Source organism: Metopolophium dirhodum, chromosome 8 (assembly GCF_019925205.1).
Source record: "Metopolophium dirhodum isolate CAU chromosome 8, ASM1992520v1, whole genome shotgun sequence".
NCBI classification, from domain to species: Eukaryota; Metazoa; Arthropoda; class Insecta; order Hemiptera; family Aphididae; genus Metopolophium; species Metopolophium dirhodum.
Window position 1 is genome coordinate 32,247,534 of NC_083567.1, and position 27,765 is coordinate 32,275,298.

The 27,765-nt window shown below is 28.3% G+C and overlaps 1 protein-coding gene across 1 annotated transcript; it reads left to right on the forward strand.

Moving 5' to 3' along the window:
* On the forward strand, nucleotides 1-27,765 carry LOC132950446 (carbonic anhydrase 2). The gene is made up of 7 exons (XM_061021913.1): nucleotides 1-392; nucleotides 19,343-19,543; nucleotides 20,008-20,126; nucleotides 20,693-20,788; nucleotides 21,496-21,613; nucleotides 21,829-21,935; nucleotides 26,989-27,765. Exons 1-7 carry the CDS (start codon nucleotides 356-358, stop codon nucleotides 27,127-27,129), a joined length of 819 nt encoding a protein of 272 aa, XP_060877896.1. The 5' UTR covers nucleotides 1-355; the 3' UTR covers nucleotides 27,130-27,765.

Genomic DNA, 27,765 nt, shown 5'->3' on the forward strand with positions numbered 1-27,765 from the left:
TGGACTATAATATTATAGTACCTATTACCGACCGCTGTAATGCGACTGCCGACGACTGAGCTGCACATCGCCGCCAACTAGTTTTCCGTACGCACAAGCGACCACGACCGGCGGCGTCAATCGCATTCGCACAGCGACCGCGACCGCGACCGGCAGTTTTCGTTCGTTTGCGCAGGACCGTACCGATCTCCTCGATACGAACACGCACACAGTTTGGTTACTGTTGTAACACCTACAATTGCCACAATATACCGGAAATCGTTTTCATACGGTTTTCCAAGTCTTTCCGCGCACCGATTTCTCAGGTCGCGGAGCTTTTCGTCCACGGCGTCACACCACCCCACCAGGACACATCATGACGACAGACGAATGGGGATACGAAGAGTTTAACGGTAGGTGCTCGGCTCGTACCTATAGATACTTGCGCCTTTTTTTTTTATTTTTATTTTTTTTTTTTTGTTAATTTTGTTAATTAACCTCCCACTGTGGAGTACGGACTCCCACGGTGGGTATGTGTTTGATAATATTATATTATTATGCACAATAAACTAATTTTACAATTTATTTACAGACTAATGTGTTGACGGCACCTGTTATTATTATTATTATTATTATTGTTGTATTATTATTCTATTACGTCTTACTTAATATATTTGGTTTCGTTCCTGTCGGTTGCTGTTTACCACCCGTTCGGTTAAAACCAGTTTTTGGCCGGATCGCGGTATTGGGCAGTATTAATGGAAATGGTGGAATATTTATTGTACCTATTATCTATTTTGGTCCGATTGTTTCTTTATGTCATCCGATGTCTAAACTTGACGGTTAATAATATTATATTGCTTGGTTGCATAAACAATTTATTACATTTAATGATACACTAAAAATTTAATGGACCGATCGTGGGTCACTTAATTTTGCTTAAGAGACCATTTCTCACTATTGACTCATTAAATTTTTTGTGTAACCCGACATAAGCGTGCTATTTTATAATAAAGGCACATAACTTATAGACACCCGATTAATGAAAAACGAACTCAAAAAATTTCAAAATCGTATTGAGGTAATTAATTGATTATGTGTTAAATATACCTTACCTACTACAAATAAGTAGGTACACAATTTCAATACCTAATATATAGTAGTATAATAATTCAAATTGTTGCTTCTTTAATAGTTGATAAATATAGGTACATAACCATTACACATGGGTGATAAATGCTTAATGCAAACGAAAGAAACGAAAAATATCTTTGTACGCACCGCACTCAGTTTCCGTGTATAATTTTTCAAGGAATAATAAGAATAATTTCTTTATAATTATTATTTATTAAGGATGTGTTCTGTAGTAACTGTAGGTATGTATAAATAATTTTGGTAAATATAAGTACACCTAACTAAACTATTATACAATCAGTCCCATAAGTTAATAACAACTTAACGCACGGTAGGCACCTACAATTTACTAAAATTATTTTCTGTTGAAATTCATGATATCGGTAAATACATTTTAAGCCCATCATTCTAATTTAACTTAAAATATATTTAGAAAATGACGTATATACCTAATCCCCATATATTTACTCGATTTACTCGATTTTTTCCCAACGTAATATTCTAGATATTTCTCGAGTTATTATAATATATTGAAATGAACGGTTATAATTACTATACGTATTTAATTAAAGGTCGTTAACTAATTAATTATCCTTTCCAAAGAGAAGTGAAAGCTATACAAATGTCGATGATATAATAATATATTATTATTATTTTTGTATTGCGGCTACTTTTACGTTTATACCCTACGTTTACTACATAGTTGTAAGTATAATTCTTTTATTATACATTTTGAACAAATACATTATACCTACCTATTATTAAAATATTTTTTACAATTACCTACATTATATTATTATTTATTATGTAATAGTAGTAGGTTACAGAGAGGTAGGTATAAAGATTAAGTTTAACATTGCCCGTGGATTTTAGATTCTGAAAGGAGCGATAAATGCATTAATTTTTCAAAAATGGGTGTTTTTATTTTTAACTCCGAAGACACTATTATAGTTGAAAAAGTGCTTCGAATTTAAACTTCCGGGTTGTTTTCTGGTAGCGAATTGGAGCTGTAATTTTCAAAAAAATCTGGAAACACGAAAAAGATTAAGACAATATATATTTTGATTTTTGTTGTACCTAGTCCAAAAATTAAATGAAAATGAAAAACTGTACGGACTTAAGGAAGTTTTCATAAAAATATTTTCTATACTTGCATCATTTAATTTTCATAGTAGGTATTTTGGATATTTTTATGCTATTAATTGACATTCATATTCTTCAACTTTTTCTACTTGTGTATAATAGCTTTTTTGTTTATAAGTAGAACAGCTTGCCATTTCATTACAAGCCACAAGATTCCTCATAAGCTGTTCTTCTTAAAAAATATATTTTAGTTCGACATTTTAAACTTTTTGCAACTTCGTATATTACAGTTATTTACCATACAAAATTCAATTTTCAAAACATTTCGACTTATTTTAATCTATTTATCCCATGAATCTATTCTCACCGTTCTATGGTACGTCGGTGGACCAATTACTTATAATAAATGATGTGGTTTTTTTGTCAAAAATTAGTTCAATCTATTACATTATTTACATTAGATGCATTTAAAATAAATTATTATATAATAATATAAACATAAAATAAATTATACTTTTTAGTTTAATAGTAATAAGGTGGATGAACCGTCTCCACTAAGTATTATTTTTGGTATGCATTGATTTACCATTGAATTTAAATTTAAAACTTCCATTTACGTTGCCTATTCAATGACAAGTACACTTGACACCTTCAGCTACCATTCACCATACAGCAGAATTCTCTGAATTTTACTATCTGGTACTCTGGTAGTATCTTTATTATATAAGATCATTACGACGTGTCTTGTAAAAAAACAATATATTATTATTCAGTTATTAATTAGGTAATAGGTAATAAAGGTATTATTTTAAACGTATAAATAAAGGTATTTTAATTGAAGGGTATTTGGTATAAATATTTCGCCCATTCCAAGTATCTATACCTACACACGTCATCCTACATAATATTATGCACGCCATAATAATATAATATGAAATAATACCACCTACAAATTATTGTGAACATCGTTTGTTTTATTTATAAATCGATCTTTATTAAATGTATATGTTCATGGTGACCGATGTAAAAGACACAAGGGGTAAACCACTTTATTTTTATAACATTGGTATATTAAAACTATTTTTACGAAATTAAGAAAGGCCTACTTTGATTTCTTTTTATTATTTGAAGCACTGTCCGGCTGTGTTTGAACGATTTGTATCGAGTAAATATTAAAAACCTGATGGAAAAATTCGGGAAGTGTGCTGATTATATGATAGGAATACAACAGCTATCTAAAATACATGAATATTAGATTTAATGCACCCGTCTCAATTGTCTCATTACAACGCATGTATTTATATCTATATTCTATAGTGTTATTATTTTTAAGAAATATATTTTCAATTTTCCTGTGTGGTTGATTTTTGAAGAAAAAAACGCGAACAGTTAAAACTAGTACCTACCTTTCAATTTTAAGTGCAATATTAATAGCATTTACATTGAAAATTTAAATTTTACTGTCATTTGCCACTATAGCTTAACTTCCTGTATCTCACAATTCTCACTATTATTTTTAATTTGACATTTTTAACATAAAAAAAAATACATAATATGTGTATATGGCTTTGTGGAAGTAGTAATTTCAGGAAATATTATTAATGATGACATTTTAATGACACAGTCAAGTTTTTAAAAAATTTTTTTCCTGAATTACATGTATTACCTACTACAATATTTATTAGTAATGAATTTAACCTGTTTTTATTACAAGTTTGAAGAATGAGTGTGTTTTTGTAATAAATTTAATTATTTGTAGGAACCTCAATATGGAATTTCGGAATTCTCAATTATTATTATTGTTGGCAATTACCAAGTAGTACCTAGGGATTTAATAATTCTAAACATAAGAGACCATAAATACTGCTATGGTATAAACACAATACAAATATATGAAAAACATAATGTACATCATATTATATGCATTAAGATATATTTTAAGCTAATGTAGACCAAATGTATACTTAAAATACTATTATCTACTAAATTAATAACAATTTGTATTCATTTAATGTTCAATTATTTTTCTATAATATCGCACATTTTGTAATTTATTTTGAAAAAGAATAATATTTTTGCATGATAGTTTCATGATGTTTAACAACCCTAACACTCTTAATTATATAAATGTGCATAACATTGTGTGTAGTCGGATAATTTGATTCTTTGATAAATATAATAACATATTTAAATAATAACACATTATCACTGTATATAGTTAAACTAAACGAAATTAGATTATAAATATAAATTCACACACATATTATGTAATGTATACATACAAGTTTACTGTTTAGAAATAAGTACTATAATTAGCTATAGTATGAATGTTATTAATTGTTGTGTATTATGTTGGATAGACTATTGTAGAGTTTTGCTCTACACACAAGCAATAGCGTTTTGGGTAAAATTACTTTAGCAAATTCTGTTGAGATAGGTATTGTCAATACGTAAATATGCACCTATAATAATCCTTTCACTTGTGTCAGGCGTACCTATATTGTATATTATATTATTATAGAAGTTATTTTTCGATGACTAAATAGTTCTTATTTATCTTTTAAAATGTACGTGTTTCTGATGATTAACATTAAGTTAATTAACTATGATACTTTAAAACTACATGCCGGTGAAAAATAATTTACAAATTAGTGTAACGCCCAAAAAGTATAGGATATTATTAGTATAGTATTATGCTGTTATTAACTCTAATATTTAAAATTGAATTGCTAGATATTACTCATAATATTTTTTTTTAACATGGCGTCATATCCTTAATTCGATTTATAGACTGTGTTGGAGCGCCCGACTAAATAAAATATATTGTTCTTGACCGTTATTACTTTTTAATTTATTATTATCATCCGTTATTATTTTAACGATGTGTAAGTGTATATTATAATTATTTTAAGTCTGATCGGCTGTAGATTATAATTTGCATGCCATCATTTGTTTAATTAGACAACATTTTAAAACGAATATACATTCCGTTTCTAACTCTGAATTTTTAAAAAGTGACGAATAAAATTACCTATTTAATTGTGTAGAAGCGGTAACTGTCATAGGCAGTTAAATGCATTTGGTTGTTAGTTTGTTACTCGTTACTAATTGATTCATGAATACTACCTAAACTTAACACTCCATAGTCTATAACATGATATTATGTCCCAATGTTTCTCAAAAGAAAGGGAACAAAATCTAAATGTAGGGAAATAAATACAAATTGGTTTCAGTTTTAAAATTAAGTGTTTTTCTATTTGAATTGGCATTCCGAATTCTCATTAACGTTATTAATTAGTTTTGTTACATAATACACATAAACAGTTTATTTTTCTTCACTTATAATTATTCTATTTTCATACATTTTTAAATACCCATTAATTCTTTACTTCATGGTTTTTTGAATAGTCCATTTTTATTTTCATTAAATTTAAACTTGAAATTGTATATTTTCTCAGACTTTAGCGTGTCCAGTGTCTATTAGCACTATTAAAAATAAGTTTGGTGGTGGCGTTTTATGTCAATCGTTGACTTTAATCCACGGCGTATCGTTTCCGTCCGAATTTGCTATTGCGAAGGCGAAGCTATAACGAAACCAATAGAACAAATTATACTGTGTAATATCCAAACTTGTTGGATATTAAACAGTGTCGCAGAATAATAACGAATTACGATATCTGTTAATTGCTTATATTTTATAATAATAATAATATAGTAAGCACTATAATAGGCGAGGCAGCGTTAAATAGGAATCTAATATTGTACCATAATTAATTTGCGTTGTAGCCGATTGAGTAACCATAAACCCGTAACAAATATAGCCTTGGTGGTAAAGTACTGCCAAACAAACGGGATATAGTTTAATTAAACGAATTAGGTAAAATGTATTACGGCGGCAACGTGCGCTCTTGTGTTCGAAATTGATAAACATTTATTTAAAAAATTGTGATGCACCACTGCGTCATCACGTCACAGTCATGAGAATACGAGAAGTGGGTTTCGCAAAACGTCGCTCGATAATAACAAATTAAATATATTTTTATTCTCTTATAAACGTGTATTGAATGTAGTGCCACTAGACACTAGTACCTACTATATATGTAGGCTGTCAATAATAATTGTGATACATATTAAATGTTTGACCAAAAACTGCACCGCATAGGTCGGAATAGATGTCATAGTTCTAGCGAAAAGTATACCAACACTTTTTTTATGAACTCTCCGCTGCATGTATGAGTAGAATATATTGTATACAATTGACTTATTATTTTACTCCTACAAAAAAATGAATTTGTCATTTATATAAAATTAAATTCCGTGACTATTAAAAACATATATTTTACATTCCACAACACTTATATTTGTGGTTTGTGACTTGTGAGTTGCATACGTCAAATGAGTGTTGTTAGTAAACACAAACAAAACAAACTTCTTGAATTCCTTCTATAAATTTCGTCGAGTTAACACGTTTTGTTCTAAAACTTGGTGAATTTTGGACGCCTTCACGTGGCGCGGTGGCATTAAATATATTATCCTCGAAAGACAACGTTGTTTGCGAACAGTTAACTTGATGTAAGGAATACTATTAAATAATAATGTGATTAGTTCAATGATTATTTTTGGTTTTTATCTTCACACTGTTTTATCCGAGTCCGTTACACCCGAGGTCGCGGTAAACAGACCGCTAAAACGATAATATTATGTTTACAACAGGTAGGTTATGGTCGACACGTGCAGTGGTTTGTATTTGATACCTATCTATCTATAAGCACGTTCTATTTGAATGTGTAAAACAAGTTCAGTGTTTTTAACTTGTGAGTTGCGAGTGAAATTTAATATCTTCTTATATTTAAATTCTATTTTTTTATATTATTGTACATCAAGATTTATACATTTTATAGATAAATTAAATTTTATTGAAATGGTCTAGTGCAATTTCTAAAAAAAAAATACATAATAATTATATACCTACATTTTGTGTTATAAATATTTGATCCACGTCAAGTACAAAGATATTTTATCGTATAGTTTTAAATTGTATTAATATTTTTTTTCATCAGTGGATTATACATAAACCCTGTGTATTTATTGCATATTTAATCATGATATGGGATAGCTGGAAAGTCACTTTAGCTCTAATGTTAATTTTGAACACTTAATGCAATATATCATATTTTTTACATTTATTTAGCGAATTATCTATAATATAGACCTTGGCGTTATCGTTGGAAAATTTACAGCGTTTACAGGAAAATTGTGACGTGTTTATTGTATGACAGTTTTATATGAGCGATATATCAAACATACTATTTTTGATTTCAATAATATTTATTTAGCAATCGGTATATTCATATTCTATAATTTTACGTAGGTTCGACTTATACCTAACCTTCGAAACGCAGTATTATTACTATTACCAAAAGAGAAATTTCTATGTTATTGAAAAAATCAAATTATTTAATTTGTAGATTTACTGTAGAAATAATGATACACCTAAGAAAAACTGTATGTGTAGTATTTTAAATTAACAGTTAAATTGACATGGTAGACAGACGTTATTTAATTTTTAAATAGCTATAGTACCATTGTACCAACAACGTTTTATATTATTTTTTATTTAGTTTAGGTGTTGTAACATTTTTCTACGCAAGTCCAATATATTGTATAATAGCCCAAAATATATTTTTTCTAAAAACACGTGTAATATTTTAGCCGATAAACTGATAAATAATAGTAAACGAAAAAAATAAAAATATTGCGTAGTAATTATATTGTTTTTCAGAACTGTTGTGACTTGCAAAATTACATTGTTTCTATCCTCGGATAATATAGGCATAACTATATATTTTATCTGTAGAATGTTGTTATTTTTAGGTTTTGTAATTAAATTCCATTTTTTTAATAGTGCAAATAACAAGTTACTTGGATGCATATCGATTAACAGATTACATAATGAATCCAAATAGTATCATTTATTTACAAAAGCATAATATTAGGTACCATACCGGGCATACGTACATAAAATGCATCGGCAGTTAAGACTTAGAAGTTTCAACATACTCGGACACTGGGCACTAAACATAGCATAGCATACATTTTAATTTAAATGCATTATTGTATGTTAATGAGTTTTAATTAAAAATATAAATTCTCGCAAGACCTTTAATCTCAAGTCAAAGGACTTAATTTATTTTTTTACAAACCGTGTACATTTTGCTTGCTTATAAGTAGTTTGATTCAAACAATACAAGTTACAATAATTATTGTAGGTATCCGATTTTTTTTCATCAATATGGACCCTTTTTATAAACAGGTAAAATGCATAATATCTGTCAAATGCCTAGAACCATAAATGTTGAACAAGGCAGTTTATTTTAATTTTATATTATGCATATTTTAGACGACCTACAAATTTAAGTAACAAATTCTTTTGATCTTAATTGTATTTGCATATGTTTAACGCTAACATTTATATGAATTTTAGTTTTAAATTAACGAGTACAATTTCCGGTTAATTGGTTGAATGTATTTTCAATATACCGATTTGATATGATTTTTTTTATATTACTATAAAAATGTTTTTTTAAATGTAAGTTTTACTAATTATTATGCATGTGATAGATAGGGCTCATTTGTGCGCTTATATGTGCACTGTTTTTGTTGGTAGAAAATATAAAAATAAAATATATTTTAAATATTTGTTAGCAAATTAATGAGGAGTATTTGAATGTCTGTCGCTGAATACAAAATCAATACCATAACCAAACAAAGTTAGGTTTTAAATAGTAGCGAGCAATAATGCATACAAATATTGTCTTTTATTGTGTTCGCCATACGAGATATATTTTATTTTCAATTTCAAATAAAAAATAGTAGGTAAAGTGTACTCAAGGACTTAAAACCCAATCGACCAATAAAACTATAATCCATAATGCTATATAATTTTTTTTTACTCTAAATAAAATCTTCTTTATTGTTGATAGAACAAGGTCAGTGTTATATAATAATAATATAATAAGAATAGGTAGCTCAAAACAAATATATTAAATTCACCACACTTGTTTTGGTGAAATAAATCATATATACGTATATAATATATTATATTATAGGTATAAATATTATTGATACTTATTTTAAAAAAAATAATCATATACTATGGTTAATTAAAAAAAAAACTGGGTAACTCGCTTCTGTTGTAACTCGATCTGCTGTATAGTAGGTTTCATTTGTAGCAAATTTATTTAAATATATTCAATCGATTCCAGGCCACAGTAGTCTGTAATTCATGTGTTAATTGGAATTCAATGACAAATCATTGAATTTACGCAAACACTGGAGCCAAGTGCAAAATATCTGAATACAATTTCTAAGGATAGGTATTTTATTTTATAATAATCTTAGTGTTTTTTTAATCAGGCTAATTCATTTTTGATAAAAATATTGCATAATATCATTTATAAGTCAATAATGACGCCTGACATACTGCAGAATGGCGAGAAAATAAGTTCGTGGTATAGATAGGTTTTAATCAGTTAATTATTTTGCAAATTGTAGTATGTAGAAAATAATTATATACGCGTGAATGTGAAATGTATCAAGTCTTAATGATTAATTTTTTGAATTGCAACAAAATAACTAAAATTAACTCAAGAAAAATCGTTATTTTTTGTTTAATATCCCATTTTGTCAGTTTGAATTTCAAATGTTTGTAAAAAAAATTGTCATGTTTATTGTTACATTACGAAACATTTAACTACTTTAAGTAAAATTATTAAGGTATCTTGACTTAAATTGTTATGCTTTTTGACAAACATACATCAACAAAACATTTTTTTTTTTTAAAGTAGAACATTAATTGAAATATTGAAAAATAACTCAAAAAGAGCCGAAATATTTTGAAAATTATCTTGGAAGTGCTGACCTTTCTAGAAAACGGTAATATAAATATCTGGTCAAAATTGTCTTTACGGCATATAGCTTTAAGCTAATGGACAGCGCATAGAAAAAGAAATCACCAGAAGGGATTGTTGAGAGAAGAGACGTTTTGGGCCGTTACAGTATGCTAAAACATATAGCCCAAAACATGTTTTTTCTCTCTTATATGCTCATATTATGTTGTGTTTTCTCTCTCAGTTATCTTGTCTGGATTAACCAAGTACAGGGCTGTGTGGGAAGCTCTGTCCATTAGTTTATAGGTCTATGCTTTACGGTTATTTCTTTCTGAAATACAATAAAACGAACTAAACAAAAGCGATTTTCTCTAAAACTGGCGTTTCTTACATAATATTAGTATATTACTGTTATCCCTCTGTTTTATTTTAGTTTTTCCTCACATATCCAATGATCAAGTTAAGCACCTGGAAACTTCTACTCCCAAAAAATAACTAGATGCCTTGACCAAGTTATTAACCAGAACCCCCCTCAGAGTTGAACATTGTACCAAATTTTCCGTTTCAATACATTATAACTATTTGTGGGGAGGTGCAAGATTTCAAAAAAATAAAATATATTTTATAAATTATATCCACACATAAAATCGATTGGTTGCGAGTTTCACGTTTTTAATAAGTTGTACATCTGGCTGTACATTTATAGATTGCAGTATCGAATGTTTGGTTTTCAGTCGACCAGCAGCATTTATAATACCGCTGCCGTAAAATGAACCTTTGATCAATCATCTACGTGGAGTTGTTGTTGGTATTCGTTCAAATAATGTTACTTTCTACAAATAAGCATTAAGCAAACCATAATATTTTGTTAACTGTTCACAAGTCAAAATTATGATTCATCATTTATAATTCAAAACGCCATTAAATTATTCTGTTTGAATAAATGTTTGCATCTCTGAATTTTAAACAGTAATGTCATTGTGACACAACGAAATATATACCTATTTATTTATCAAATACCTACTCATTATTTTACATTTAAAGTTAAATTTTTTTTCTTATATGTTATGCAATTTATTTGTTATCAAATACGTCTATCTCTATTGTTATGGTATTGTTACAACTTAGTAATAAGTATTATTTTTTAATTGTATAATACCAATAAATACGTGTATTGTTTACTGTCGTGCAAAGGAATTTAAAAATAAAACTAATCCTTCTCATCGAGTACACGGGAAAAAAACCATTAGAGTAACTGACCTACTTCAATTGCAAATAGATTCATTCGGGTCATGTCAAGTCCTCATAACAAATAAGAAAAGATAATTCAAGTTATAAAACTGAGACATAGTAGTGTTTTACCTAGTTTCAATATAGTCGTTTATATTATGCATGATATATTCGTATGCTTTCATTGATGAGTATCTATATATGTCATTTAAATTGAGCACATGCTATCGAATTAAATTTAGTCTAAAAGTTATTAAAAAAAAATATAAGCGTAAACTAACTGGAGTAGAGGATTAAAAGAGTTATTATTATTTTTTACAAATGTAGGTAGGTAGTATAGACTTGTGACTATTGAAAATTCCATGGAAGATAAATAAAGTAATAAAAAAAATATTGTTTATTATTCAAGTAAATTATAACCCTGTACACATTAGGTGCAAAATTAATTTCTCTGGGAATTGAATTGATTATGAGTATTGACTATTGAAATTCGATCGTACTGACAAATAAGGTTTCAATTTGCATTTTTTTTTTTATTGACATAATAGTGACTAAACGAGATAACAGTTATGTGTTAGTATTGTTTTTGCAAAATTCCTCTAATTTTGCAAACTTAAGTTTCTATATATTATTTTTTGTAAATATTAGGATGATATAATATGAAAAATGGATACATAATTGTTTTATTTTTCTTATAAGTACAACAGCATGATTTTCAGAATATGGGTGGTGTAGAAAGCTGTAATTCATTATCATTAACATACAAAATTAGCAAGTACCTATGTGGGCTGAATTTGGCACCTACATAATTTTATTGAAAAATAAATTCGTAGTTGTAGAGATGATATTTTATTATTGAATAGTTCGTGTGGGATTGCCAATGCTCTCGAGTTAATATTGCTATCTCTCATGAGTTAAAATAGTTTTAGACACATAACATCTAAGAGATGTGAGAACAAATTAAATAATAAACAACGACGATTGTAATAAATGTTTTGAAATCTAAATTCAAATATAAATGATTATTGTAATTTATAACTATATAAAATTAAATAAATTATCAGAAATATACTAAAAATAATAAAGGTGTGTTTAAACGTGACTAGTTTAATAATTATTGCAAATACTTGACTTAAACAATGCCATACAAAGAAGACTCAGCTCGAACACTTTTAAAAATATCGTAGGTAAGATTAATATTTCGTTTCCTAGGAAATAATATTCGTTCTTTTATAGTTTTCCAGTTATAATATAATGAAAACGAAATATCTAGGTACATGATTTTGACGATATTTTTATTCTGATTCTCTAAATATTGCGTATTCGCTTATGAATAAAAATACTAATCTCGTCAGAAGTTTTTAGTTCCTACAGGTTGCAATAATAATAATAATTGAAAAATTAAACTCGTTCGATAACTGTTTAAAGTTGTGTTACTTGCCAGGATAATGTTATCAAAATGTAAATCAATCAAACAAGACACAACATCATCGCTACACACGTTTATTTGAATGACGTGCATATGGCATGACACGGCGTGATAAAATCCATATTAGATTATGTAGTTATACCGTGTGCACCTACCTACACAATATTCGAAATGTTAAAAACATTCAGTAAGCCAACTACTAATAACTTAAACTTTGAGCAAAAATATATTAAGTATATGAGTAAAAATTGTTTTATTAATTTTTGAGGCTTTGTTATTATATTTTTATTTGCCTAATTTTTAATTAACACATACTAGACATGAGCTTAATCCTGTGTACTGACTGCCCTTGAGCTAACAATAATTTAAATTATCAAACTATTATACGTAATATACGATTTTAATTATGACTGGTATGACTATAATAAAATAATGTGACGTATTCTTGTGCAGATAATAGGAAACTTAATAATAAGAATAATAAGAATAGGTAACATAATATATAGGAGCTAATACTGTTTGATAGTATAATGTACCAATACCTGCGTGAAAATAAATAAAATAAAAAATAAAAAAAATATATATAACAACATTCATAATAACTTTGAATTGTCCTTGACTGCCCGATAGCCCGGAACGGGAGAACATTTAATAATAAAAAAAAATGTAGCATAATAAACATCAATGTATTATTATATAATGGAAGAAAAAAAGTTTTCAAGTCTATTAATTGTGATAATAGTTGTTGCTATACGAAATAATAATAATAGTATAAACCCAAATTATCATCATCATCAAATTTACCATTCGATGTTTATTCATTTATGATTTCTATCTATTTTATTGAGACTATAATATATTTTCTATGTTGTAGAGATCGTTTGTAAGATTAACTCTTTTTTATTTGCAGTGGAATAAACATAAATTACTTAGAAATTATGAATGAATATTGCACAATTATTTGTGTTTATAATTATAATTTGCCCACGAATTAGATTTGCGGATAAGTTGATCGTGTAGTTATATTATTGGATTCCTTGGGAGGATTTTGACTATATCAACTGTTATATGATAAATTAAATTCATTATAAATTTATTAATTACAATATTGATATTAACTTTTTTTTAATTACATTTTGCAACTATGAAAATTATAATTTATAATATTATGTTAAATTTAGATCTGTTTGATTGATGTCTTTATAAACTCTAAACGTAGTTATGTAATTTAGAAAGATAAAATGTATACTTGTATTAACTTTTAAAAGTTCGTGTTTAATGACTTGAGGTGGCTTTATAAACTTTGTTTTAGTATTTTTCTTCAGTTCATAATAAGTACGTTTTGTGCTAAGGGAGAAGTTGTTCATTGTTTTTCTTTACCTACTTTAAATAAAGTATTTACATCAAACTTTTCGTCAATATTGTAATGAAGGTGTATTTATATTCATTTTTATTTAAAATATCATTAACAATCACAATCGTTTTACTTAAACACTTTATTTTTCAACTAATTAAAAAGCAATAATTATTAATTACATTGAAAAATAATTATCGCTGTATTATTTTGTACCTAAATTAATATTTTTCATAGACTTCATTAATATACCTTATACATATACATTTTAAAATCATTTTGTGATAAGAAAATACATATTTAATTTTATTGCGTTAAAAGTAAAAATGTTGACAACATTTATTTACAAAAATTAAATTAACCTTAGTAATACTAATAGTAAAATAAGTTACTATTTAATAGAAACATCAAATACATAATGTTATGAAATATATTTGAGTATTTGACATAGGCTGACAGACTATCTTATAATCGTTTTTTGTATACAATGATATATCATTGAATCCGAATTCAACATCCGTTACACTGGCATACTCGACACAGTTACTGTACAGCGGAGCGGTATCCACTGCCCAACTTTTTTTGATTGTTTAAACTTGCTTAATTTTTTGTTTATCTAAATAGAATCGATTAGTGCATAATTATTTAAAATTATAAACGTAAAATAATTTTTATTTATTCAAAAAGAGGTTCCTATTATTTTATATCACGAGTTTATCTTTATATAATATTCCCAAAATATTCCTTCAGTACTTCATTACACATTTTAGAAACAGACAGCAGTTAACGAAGTGCATATGTGCAAATAGAACAATAATAAATAATATCAACATACCTAGCTAATTTTTGTTAAATTCTATTAAACGTATATAATGCGAATAATGTTTTTTCCGTTAGTAATATTATTTGTTTTATTTCGTATTTTATAGATGACATTTTAAAAAATCGACGGAAATTGCTTTTAGAATAATGCTAATGTAATAATGATGGACATGAATTTAATGCGTAAAAAATAATTAACTAAATAACACGTTATGAACGTATTATAGTTAAGTAATGAGTTTATCATTTTTAATTAACTTTTAACCCCATATATTATAAGTTATAACCATTAGCCACGTTTATCTAATTGTGTCGTTTATATTAGGTTAGTAATGTCAATAATGTATATTATAATAATCTCATACTCTCATCGTGTTTCAAATCTATTCGAAACTTTTTAGTAAATATTATTATAATTTATTAAGGCGATTTCCTGAAACTGAGAAATTTGAAATATATTATATTGTTTTTGAATTTCGCTCAAATATAATATTATTATGATATATATCATAATATATCATATAATGCTATAAATAGAGCATAATATAGCCAAATCGCTGAAAGTTAAATTTTAAAAATTAAAAATAATATTTATTTATTTATCTGTTTAAATAGATTGGCTGTATTCCAAAATACATTTTTAGCATTTAAAAAAAAACTGTTAAGCAAAATAATATTTATTTCATAAAGGTCAGTTGATTGAGATGTTATAAATAATATAGAGGTTTAGGTACATTGTAAGATATATATATGTCACATGACATGGTTTATGTACAGCATGGGCCTTAGTTCTAGTACTGCATCTATATAGCTTATAAATTATAATAGTATGTACTTGTTTAAATAATATGTACATTGTACAACATTACTTTCTAATTTCTGTAAATGTATTTTAATAATTATTTCTTAAATAACATAAGACCTCAAACGACAATGAATACCTACTTAAAAGTAACTGATACTTTTCAAGTAAACAATAGCTATGTAAATGAAGAATTGAAAAGAAAACATGTTAAACATTATATTGTATAGAAAATTCTTCAGAAAGAAAAAAACACAACCGTAGATTTAATCAAGGAGATGTCAGACAACTGGATTATTTGTGGGTGGCTAAGATGGATATGAGGTATATAGATCGCAGTATAGGACTTCGAATAATGTTGGTCCTAAGTTACTCCTCTGAGTAAGGACAATTAGTTATATACATTAGAGGTCAATGAAAATATAAAGGTACACGTCGTGGGGTGTAGTTATAAGGGGTGACGATTGTTTCCAATCTAAAACGGGCATAATAAATCATTAACAGACTACGTTTAATTTCTTTCATTAATCGTACAAGTCAATCCAGTCATTAACAACTACAATACAATACAGAGTACGCGATTTTCACTTTTCAGTAAAATATTACCTGCCTAACATCACACATCTATCGATATTATGGCGATTATAGCGTTTTTAACACCTCCTCGTGTGCACGAAACAATAAAACCTTGGCGGCGTTTTATGGAGCCGATTTGGCATATCGTTTAAATCGTAACCATCCGTGATAGGTATATAATTATAATTCATAACACTGACCATCGCACTCGGGTGCTTCCGATAATTGCCCACATTTCGCGGAATTTCTCAGACGCGTTTTACTCGGCCGCAGTTCTATATTGGTGCATCCCACGTGTTCAGATCGTGATCAGAATCGCTGTCGGCCATCTCTATCCATCGACATAATAATTAATAATCATATAATCGCCGCAACTTTTGCACCCGAGTTACACCCATCATGTGACCACTTGTACTGTTTTGACGCACGAATCACATCCCGTAGTTTCAATCCTGGCGAACTGTGCAGTGTTCGATAGATCTTAAAAGACGATCGACGCGGTGGGGTTTTTTTTTTTTGAAACGGTTTAGTTATTTAGTTTTAATTGCGGCCAAAAAAAAAAAAAAAAGTTTCGATATAGGTGGTATTATTATAATGTATTAACGTGTATCATTAAATTGTCGTTATACTAGCGAAAAACAAATTTCCATCGTACACACACCACACACAACGTTGACGAGGGAAATTTTTTTTCGCGTTCCCTTAATTATATAGCTGTAGATCATACCGTATTATCTATAGTTACCTACGTTCATACGTCATGCCCACGCATGCTCACCGCATACATAATTCTTCTTTTACGTCTTGAATTATTGTACGTTGCACTGTGGTTGGCTCAATGTTTTTTGGATTGCAATTTGAATACCGCGGGCTCAATGAGTCGGCGTGAAAGCCAAACAATTTGCGAGGCCACAGGCAGTACAGTGTACCCATATATTATTATGCTTCGCAGTTTGCATCGCTCCACCTGTCTCCGGTAACCGGTTATTATAATCGTACGTCAAAATACGATATTAATCATGATGGGATGTTTTTTATTCTACGAATTAAAAAAAAAAAAAAAAACAAATTGTTATAATCTCACTAGAAAATAAGTTGCAAATTATAGTTGTTCCGTGGTATTCGTAAAAAGTGTAAACAATATTTCGTTAAACTGTATCAAAACCAATTAGTCAAATCAATAAATTTTAATAGTTTTTAGTATGTGTTATGCAATTCGATATTCATAGGAAAATGGGCGAAATGTGAAGAAACAAGTACAATATTTTCTTGACGTCTTGCAATTAACTTTTAGTTATATTGATATTAGTTATGACTTTTAACTATTTTTAAATTAAATGTCCATCTGACAAAATGTCAAGGCTGACGTCGCACGTCGTATATTAATTAGTATCATTGGTAAACGTCATTTTCAAAAAGTATATTAATTGAGGAAGCGAGAAATTAAGCATTAAATTACCTATCTTAAGTCTGTCGCATACGTTGTTGTTCTCATTATGTTTCTGTAAACTGTTGCTGTGTTACGATTCTTTGTTCCAAATCGGTTGTTTTGAGTTAAATTGAGTTTAAATTATCGCAAATGCTGCATGGTCATATTATGGTAAAGATGTTTAAATAATGCTACAATGCGACTGCGAGTTAAATATACAATAATGGATAATTTTGAACATTGGGTATTCAAATTACAAACATAATTAATTTTTCTATTTTTACTTTCTTGGGTTTTAGAATTGAATATTGATCGATTTTGTGTACTCTAAATTACTTGTAATAACGTCGCTCGTTATTTCAGTCATCCGTTAAATTGTTTTTAAATCCGCATTTCATATACATGTATATATTATAGAAAGAAAAAAAAAATGTGTAGACTTCGAAAAATGTTTATTTTGCAGTAGTTGTGGACTGTGTAAATATTATATTATGTTTATTGTTTATGGATTTGGTGAAATTTATTATTCATTTTTTTATCTCATAATGAACTACGGAGTAATATTGATGAAACCTTTTGCTTACTATAATATGTATTTTTATGTAGATTGATATTAGTATAACTTAGGTATTTATTGTAATTTGTTATTTGCATTACTTTAAGTGTAAACCGTCTGGTTTGGAGAAATATTTAACATATTATATTACAAAGGATTTAAATGGAAAGCAAGATAATTTTGTTAAAATAACTATAATAACTTTCACGGTTGGGTAACAAAAGTGAATATTATTGCTTTCAAATATTCATCGTAAAATAAAATAGGTACATGTGAGATTGATACGACCGTCGACCGCGATGGTACCGTATTATTAATTTCAGAATGATTTTTTTTTCTTTGATTCGTCTGCCTATTTGTCTGTAAATTACTTAACTATGGATTGTGGAAAAAAAATAATTTTAATCGTTTATAATTTATAATTTGACACCGTGTTGAAGTACTATCCGTCCAACTAACTATTTATCTTAAATCTGTGAGATAAGTAAGGTACGTACAATTTGATGTGGTTAAAATTGTTAATTCTTAAAGAATGCAATTATAAGTATCTAATAGTGAAAAATAAATAGCCCTTTCGCTTCCCGCTCCGAGTTAAAACCAATGTGAACTTAAGTACACTTCACAGTGTGAAGTGTACTTACCGGTTTTATCGATATCATAACATCAAACATTTTGTTTTTATTTTGATGCAATACCTACATAAATAATACGTCTGTAAGATAATTAAAAAAATTATTAAGGAGGAAACGAGTTTAACATATTATTTTAAATGCGCCCACAGGTCATTATTCTAGCAACTAGCAACATGAAAATTAATAGTAGGTAATGAAAAACAAATGATTACGTTTTGTGTACTAACGTTTAGTAATAATACTCAGAATTTAAGTTACAAAATTTGTTCTCTACATTGCATAGAATAAATTATCTTTGATTGTGACATTGTGTTATGTATAATATCATATTTTGTATTTTTTGAGAACCAGTAATAGGCATATAATTTCATAAAAAAAATGTCGTTATTCGTTTGTTAATTGTTAAAAATTAATTTTCTTGTTCTAGGACCATCGGTCTGGCCAAAATTCTTTCCACAAGCCGGCGGTTTGTTACAATCACCAGTTAACATCGAAACTTCGAAATCTACCAACGACATGACCCTAAACTGTAAACCGTTGTACTGGAACTACTGCCCTGAAATGTGCACAAAAATTATCAATACCGGATATGGTTGGAAAGTGGATGCTACCGGTGGTGAAGGATCAGGTATTTTTCAATAGTCATATATTTTTACCGCATTGAAAATATTGTTTTGTACATACCTATCTACATTTCGCTGTGTAATGCTTGTACTAAAATTATTAGCAATTCACGTTTCAACAATAACTGTAAAGTTTTTTTTTTTTTTTTGCCATAACAATAATATATTAGTTAACTAATATTACAATACCGCCTTTATTGATAAACAATATTCATGATCGTCCAACTTACATATGAGAAATTGAATATAATTTAAAGACGTGCATCGTTAGGTAAATTGTATGTTACGGCAGATTATCAAACATTGAAAGAACCAATTACTAATTAAATTTGTTCCGTAAACGTCAAGTTAGTTAGTTGAGAATTGAGATCGAAATGTTTTAGTATGAAATGTAACAGTTTTACTTTGTATTTAGGATGAAATATTCTTGAGATTGAGTTTTCTCACGAAAATGTTTAACTCTTTTTAGAACTCTCTGGTGGTCCACTGGGACATAAATACAAATTGGAACAGTTTCATTGCCACTGGGGATGTAGCAGCGCCAAAGGATCGGAACACACTGTTGATGGAATTCCTTATGCGGGCGAGGTAAGTGTATTTCAAGATTTTAAAAATTTTATTTTTACATCTTAATCCATATTGCACTAAAGACAATAGTATTATCATAACTCTTGAATACATGATATGATATTTTACGAACCCAATAATAATGTGCCAGTCCTATTCTTGTGCTCAAACGACCCTGTACACCGTTGATGAATGATGATGAGCGATTTATTTTCCTTACCTACTCAATAGATTCCCCGTTATGGGCCTCTGCGTGTTTCCCTTTCGAGTTTTATTGTTATATTCACTTGTTATGGTGAAACCATTGTTTTTATACGCGTGTTTATTTTCATTAGTCATTTGCTATATTATTGTCTATTTCTCTATTGATGTTTTATGATATTTGATATTTTTTCTATTGATAATATTCCATGGCGCGTAGTCGTTTACATATTGGTACTGCAATAATTTCGCGACATGAGATCAAATTCAATCGTTGCGGTAGATAACATTTCGTTATATAACTCAACACTTTTACTTAAAACCTAATTTGATCAGATATTGTCAGTTGAACGTACCTATTAATTTATGAATTTTTAATATTTCAGTTACACTTGGTCCACTGGAATTGTGATAAGTACAATTCGTTCGCCGAAGCCATTGCACATCCAGATGGTTTGGCAGTACTTGGAGTGTTCTTACAGGTATTTAAAATAATCCACACGATGTGCTATCTAGGTACACAATTGAGAATTTCCTCAAAGGTTATGCATGGTTTAAAGGCGAAACTGGTCAAATATATTATGTAGGACTAGTCCACTCTCGGCTCTATTATAAAAACATAATGTGTCTTACGTTTTCTGTTGGTTTCTGTACTTTGTTGTTTATGCCAATTTATAGTTATGGTGCCGAGTCTGGGGCTGATCTAACATATTTGTAAATACATGACATGGTAGTATTTAGATACTTGTTATTGTTTATTTTTTTTTTTAATTTTTACTAGCATTGATTAGATACATTGAAACGGATCAACTTCAGCCACCAATGTATAGGATTAATCTGTTGATTGGTCTTTAAAACACTTGTACCTGTCTAGTTATAGATCGGTCCAAGTCGGGGAAATTAGAAATTTTTAACGGGTCCTCCAAATAGAATACCGTGCAAACTCCTGATGATTGGGTCTGTTTATGACTCCGCGTGAGTACCTCACAGTATATCTTGTCTGTCATAGAAGACAGATACATTGAGTGTTATCGAATTTGGGACGTAAATCCCTTCTTATATAGTTTTGGATTATTATTGTTAAATTATTATCATTTATAATATTTTAATGATGTGCCATATTAAAATAATATACTTGTATACAGTATTAATAATCGTGTTTGTCTGTGGTTGTATTGAATTTTTTTAGGCTGGAACCGAAACTCACGACGAATTGGAAAAAATTGTTTCATTGATTCCACAGGTTGCCTTACGGAATCAAACTGCTGAAATAACCAATTCCATTGATCCAACAAATTTGTTGCCTGGTAATTAATGATTTTCCCTTAACTACTATCAATAACTCTTAACTATCAATAAAACACATAAATATATAATACACATTTTGATGATCATGGTAATTATTGTTTGAAAAATAAAACCATATACTCACGAACAGTATTCACCCAGGTACCCACACATACACATGAACACTATGCCAAATATGCTTTTGCATAATATTGTTTGCGTACTTCACTTTCAGAGGACGTAACTTACTGGACATATCATGGTTCACTGACAACTCCACCATGTTCAGAATGCGTCACATGGATCATGTTCAAGAGCCCCTTAGAAGTCTCCGAAAAACAAGTAATTACATTAAATATTATATACATTTTATTATAGCTTGGTAATAAACAATATACAGTCGATTTATAAAAGCTATACATCATCATCAGAATCATATAGACCTCATAACTCTGTAAAAGTTGTAGCCACCACCGTTAGTGTCATTTAATTTTCTTCTCTCCTATAGTCTATACCTATATAACATATTTACATCTAAACATTAAACAATTAACCAATTATTAAGCGCGTTTTAATAACCAACATCAATATTGATGGTATGTTGAATGAATTATCAATGTTCGATAATAGTATTGATAGCAATAGTCATAATATTTTTTAATGTATTAATTATGATTGTATGCTCCTTTATGTGCGATGATAAGTAAACAACGTAGACTAGATTAAAATAATAATATATTAGCTTGCTTTTCAAGTGGAATGGACGCGTCATGAGGAGTTTATCATGATGTATTAAGCTTTTATTATGGTTACAATTTAGGTATAGTAATTATTTATTTTTTATTTACTATTATATTTTATCTTGCGTCTTAAATAAGGTTAGTTTAATATTTGTTGGTCTAACGATATATTATTTATATTATTATTTGTTTTATAGTTGGAGTTTATCTCAGTAATAATTATCTTGAACATCCCTTAAAACTTTTAATTTTGCTGAAGGTATATACTGTAATCTAGAAAAATATATTTAAAATTAAAATTTGGCTTTTCTTAATATGATTAGGGTTATGTCCTAATAATATTGTTAATCTATTTAAAATATTTGTATTAAACATTATAATTTTTTTTTAATTAATTTTAATTTCCTGTAAATTAATTTATATACAAGGTAAATCACTCACATATTAAAATTTAAAACGATCATTCACCTTTCTAAAAATTATTCCGAGTGGAGCTGCTATTTGTAGACTTATTATAATTTAATATGCAAATCGATTCCTAAAATATTAATTATTATTATTGTAAAAAAAGAAATGACATATATTATATAAAAGGGTGTATTGAGTTTTATGAATTATGATTATTAAGAATGTATGAATAAATAATATGAAGACAAGAATAATAATGCCAAAATTATCTTAATTTTTAAAATACCTTATCCTAAAATTGATATTTTTATAACAAAATTATTAGTTATTGGTATACTATTAAAACAGGTTATAATAATTTTTTTAGTTTATAAATTAGATTGGATAATGAGTAAGGCTGAAAAATATTACACAAGCAATACCTATTGATTTTAAAACATATATATCATATATATACATTTTTCTTAAATTAATAAATAAACTTACATGCATGTAAACATTTTAAATTTAAACATAAATATTTAGTAGGTATTTACATATATTTTTTTTTTGTTAAAGTTTTTTAATATTTGCCTGTTTTTAAAATAATTTTAATTACATCCACGTGAAATTATTATTAGGTATGTATTTTTAAAACATAGTTATTAGAGTTAATAATGTCAATTTTTTTCTGTTGTTTCTTACTTTATCTAAATTTGGTTTTAATCATAATTTATCTTTAAAATTATATAATGAATATCGGTTATTATTTAAACATCCTTATAATAATAAAATTCTGATAAATACCTCCTGTAAAGATAACATTAAACATATATTTTATTACATAGCGTCATGCCCTAATCCATTTTAAATATTGAAATAACATACCATATCGTAATAAACCAGCCATTTAAACTTCTGAATTTTGATAAGTATAATGTGTTTTATGTCAGCACATTATTTAAAATGTTGCTATGTTTTTAGTCATCGAAATTGAGCCAATGTCACAGGAAATTAATTGGCTATGCGTATATGTACGAAAAATAAACATTAATTAAAACCACTTCAACATGCATTATATTTTATAATATTAAATATTCGTTGATTAGACATTAGTAAGTTATTAAGAAATACTTTGAATTTTTGCTTTAATTAGTTTTTATTTGTTGTTATTTAAATTAATATTTTAATGCGTGAAATGAGACTGAAATGAATTTGCCAAACAAATGAACCAATTTATCATTTATCTAAATCGTAATTACAGTTTATAGGACTCTAGGTTTAAGGCGTTTAAAATGTAAACGTGTTCATTCATGTCCAAATATATAATCAGCCATCAATTCATCACGAATTGTCGACGTGCTTGTGTGTCCCAACAGATAAATGATATCCTCAGCTATTTAAATAAAATATACTGTTGATGACGAGTTATGTTTTAGAAATTGAGAAATAAATAATAAACGTTTATTTGTAACTTATCGCAATTTAAATACAAACTAAAACGTATTATGTGTTAATTATGTGCTGTAATAGTTGCTCCTATAATTTTAATTCAATTTCTTCTATACTTTAATCATTGCGTTTCGATCGCCTAATTTCTTACGCCTTCTTATTAAATGTAGTTTGTGATTAAAAGGTCAAGTTATGTGTGCTAGGTACTGGTTGTCAATATCAACACTGCTGTGCCGAGTAAGGTCAATAATACTTTGCTCATTGCAGTGTCATGTGATAAATTATATTCGAAAAATGCATAATATAGGTAAACATAATAATACCACTCGTACAGTATATTATTTTTAATCTTTGTTTTCATACTATTTACTACTTAAAAAAAGGTTTTATTAAAAATGAATTCATGTTCGAGTTCAACTTTCAAGCAGGTTCTATGTAGTGTACTAGTGTGCGTGTGTGTGTGTGTAGGTCGTGTCATTAAGACATTAAGTACTGCTAACTACTGATATCGGATACCTTATATTATAATCTTATTGCTTTTATGTCATGTATACCTATCATCTACTTATAATTTTTTTACACGTATAACCATTTCATATTTATCAACCGAACAAGGTCAATAACGTTAGAAATTACACATTGTTAATACATTAGCTAATTGCGAAACGCGCGTACAATAGATAATCGATCAAAACTGAACTCAATTGACAATGCTGTAGTGTAATCTGTGTAACAAGAAGACGTACAAATTAATTTGAAATAATATCAATTGTGAATTGATAGTATGTATATAGTACCTATATATTGTATACACACAATATATTATATAGTTTGTCTTGTATCCCTCATAAAAACTCTTCGTATCCATTATAACCCATACTAGTTTTCAAATTATGACTAATGTACGATAAAAAAATACTCCTACAGATTTTATTTAAACAGTAACGGCTGGCGGAATCGGTATATAAAATGCAATTATGCAATTTATTACAAATTAGCGTGTGCATCTATAACGGAGATCCATTTATTTACAAAGGATTAAAAGGTTCAATCGCTTCGATAAAGTTATTAGCGTCATGGTAGACAGAAAATAAATTACGTACCACTGCTGATAAAAACCTATATTTACTAGGTACATGTTTAAAATGAAGAAGTAGTATACTTCTCAATACAAATAAAATATAACTATCTTAGGCATAGTCTTTTTTCAAAGTATTTTATGGTTGACAACCACATAAATTATGCAATTAAAAAATATTATAAAATTAGCTTTTAGTTATTGTTGCGTTATAAAAATGTGCAGTGACAACAGTGTGTAATTTAACATTTAAAAACACGAATGAACATTATAAAGAGATAATAGTGGTGACAATTACTATTTAAGAAAGATAGGGCCATACTTAAAAATGATATTTTTTATGATCTCCCAAACTAAAGATAAAATAACATGTTTAATATTTAACCACTGTTACCACATATTCCAATATTTACTCGGCTAGTAGCGAATACAAATTAAAAAAAATCTATAAACTATATCTTTGTAATAATAATAATAATAATAATAGAGACCGATGTGAACTTTTTTTTTCATTTTGTGAGTTATGTTACTGTTTGTGTCAGCAGTATTGTATATACGAGAATGGAGTCCCAAGTTCCCAACAACCAAACAGGTTCTCTATTGTTAAAAAAAAATTGACCGAGGGTTACGTAACTTATAAATACGATGAGTATATATCTTTATGTCCTAAACAATATGAAGTATGCAAATATCTTGTAGGGCTTGAGACGGTTAAGGGATCAGCTTATCCCTACCGAGCTCCCCTTGCCCCAATTTACGGATATATAGCTACGACGAGGATGCGTAGCTTATTATGATACTTGAAGAACTTCACCTTGTTTGGTTTTACCAATAACCTTTTTTATTCCCAATTAATATTTTAACATAGGCTGATCTATGATTTTTGGGCGGATACAACTTATTGTTCGTAATCGTGATGGAATTTTTAAAACCATTGATATGTATTAATTAATTAGATATTAGTTAAGTTAGTCATCTAGGCAAATCGCTTAGTCACTTGGTTTGTAAAAAACGATACATTTATAAAAACAATAAGTGCAATTATAATTCAAACTAAATTTTCCTATAATTAACACGCATTTTTTTTTTTCATTTGAGGGACAAAATTAAATTGCTACTATTACAGAATTTGACTGCTAATGAACTTAATATACTAATAATATGCGTAATTGTCGTTAATTTATTGTGAAATAATATCGTTGGACCAATTGGCCAAGGAAGATTTCCACTTCTATATGCTACGCCCAGTTTAAGTTACACTTGTCACAGTTAAATACATATTTTTCGAATACTTACAATATATATAATTAACATACAAACAACAACATCCAGAGACTACACTAAATCCTTGAACCTTCTACATAATCATTCAACACACTTGTTAAATTTTTAAATGCTGATCTCCGCCAACTATAGTTTAATATAGTTTAAAATAATGAAAATATTATATTTGTATCGGCTAATAACATCTCTGTTGAGTGTTGATGCCTAAAAATATTTTTAAAAACAATTTCGGTGAACTTAAATTTGTTTTTACACATTTTCAATAATAGTAGTTGAAAACATTTAATCGGTACTCGCGGGCGGGGGTGGGTGATATTCCCGGTTATTGCGCAAGTCGAAAATCCTATCTCTCAAAAGACATCTCAATTTCGACAGTCTGCACACTTTTTCCTATTCTCTCGAACTTGTACACAAGTTTTTCCCTGTTTCTAAACACTTACGTTTCCGTTCGCAGCTGAACGCGTTCCGAAGCATGAGGACATGGACGCCCGAAGAATGTTGCTCTGAAGCGCACGGAGGACCCCAGCTGGTCAACAATTACAGGCCGCCACTGCCACTTGGCAACAGAGTGCTCAGAGAGTGCGGTGCCATGTGAGACGACCATGCCGGACAAGCATATTATTATATTTTGTATTTATTGTTTAATTATATTACTGGCCGCCATCGCGATACACAAGCCCGACCGACGGCCTCAGCAACAAACCACCGCCACCACCAGCACCACCGGAAGCTAATGTATACGGAACGATTTATTTTAAACAATTTCCTTTTTTTTTTTTACGCGTTTTAAAATATAATATAATAATATGCACAATCGACGAACGTCATCATCATTATTTTTATTATTATTATTATGTTGATACTTCGCAACGCGATTTTATAATTTTTTTTCTATTTTAATCATCAATTTATTATAATTGATATATTTTTAATTAAATATATTATATAGGTAGGTACCTATATGATATTATACGCATTATATAACTAACAAGTGGGTCCACCTTAACATTTTATTTTTCGTAATCGTAATATAACGTTATTGAGAGTGTTGTTTTTTTTTAAATTATATTAATTTTTTTCTATCATTCTATAATACGATTTATTATACGATTTATCTATATTATAATATTTTATTATTCTAATAAGATTGTGTAATACACAGTATGTATATTTTGAATGAAATTACTAAATAGTTTTTTAAACACAAATATACAGAGTTTTGATTTATTTA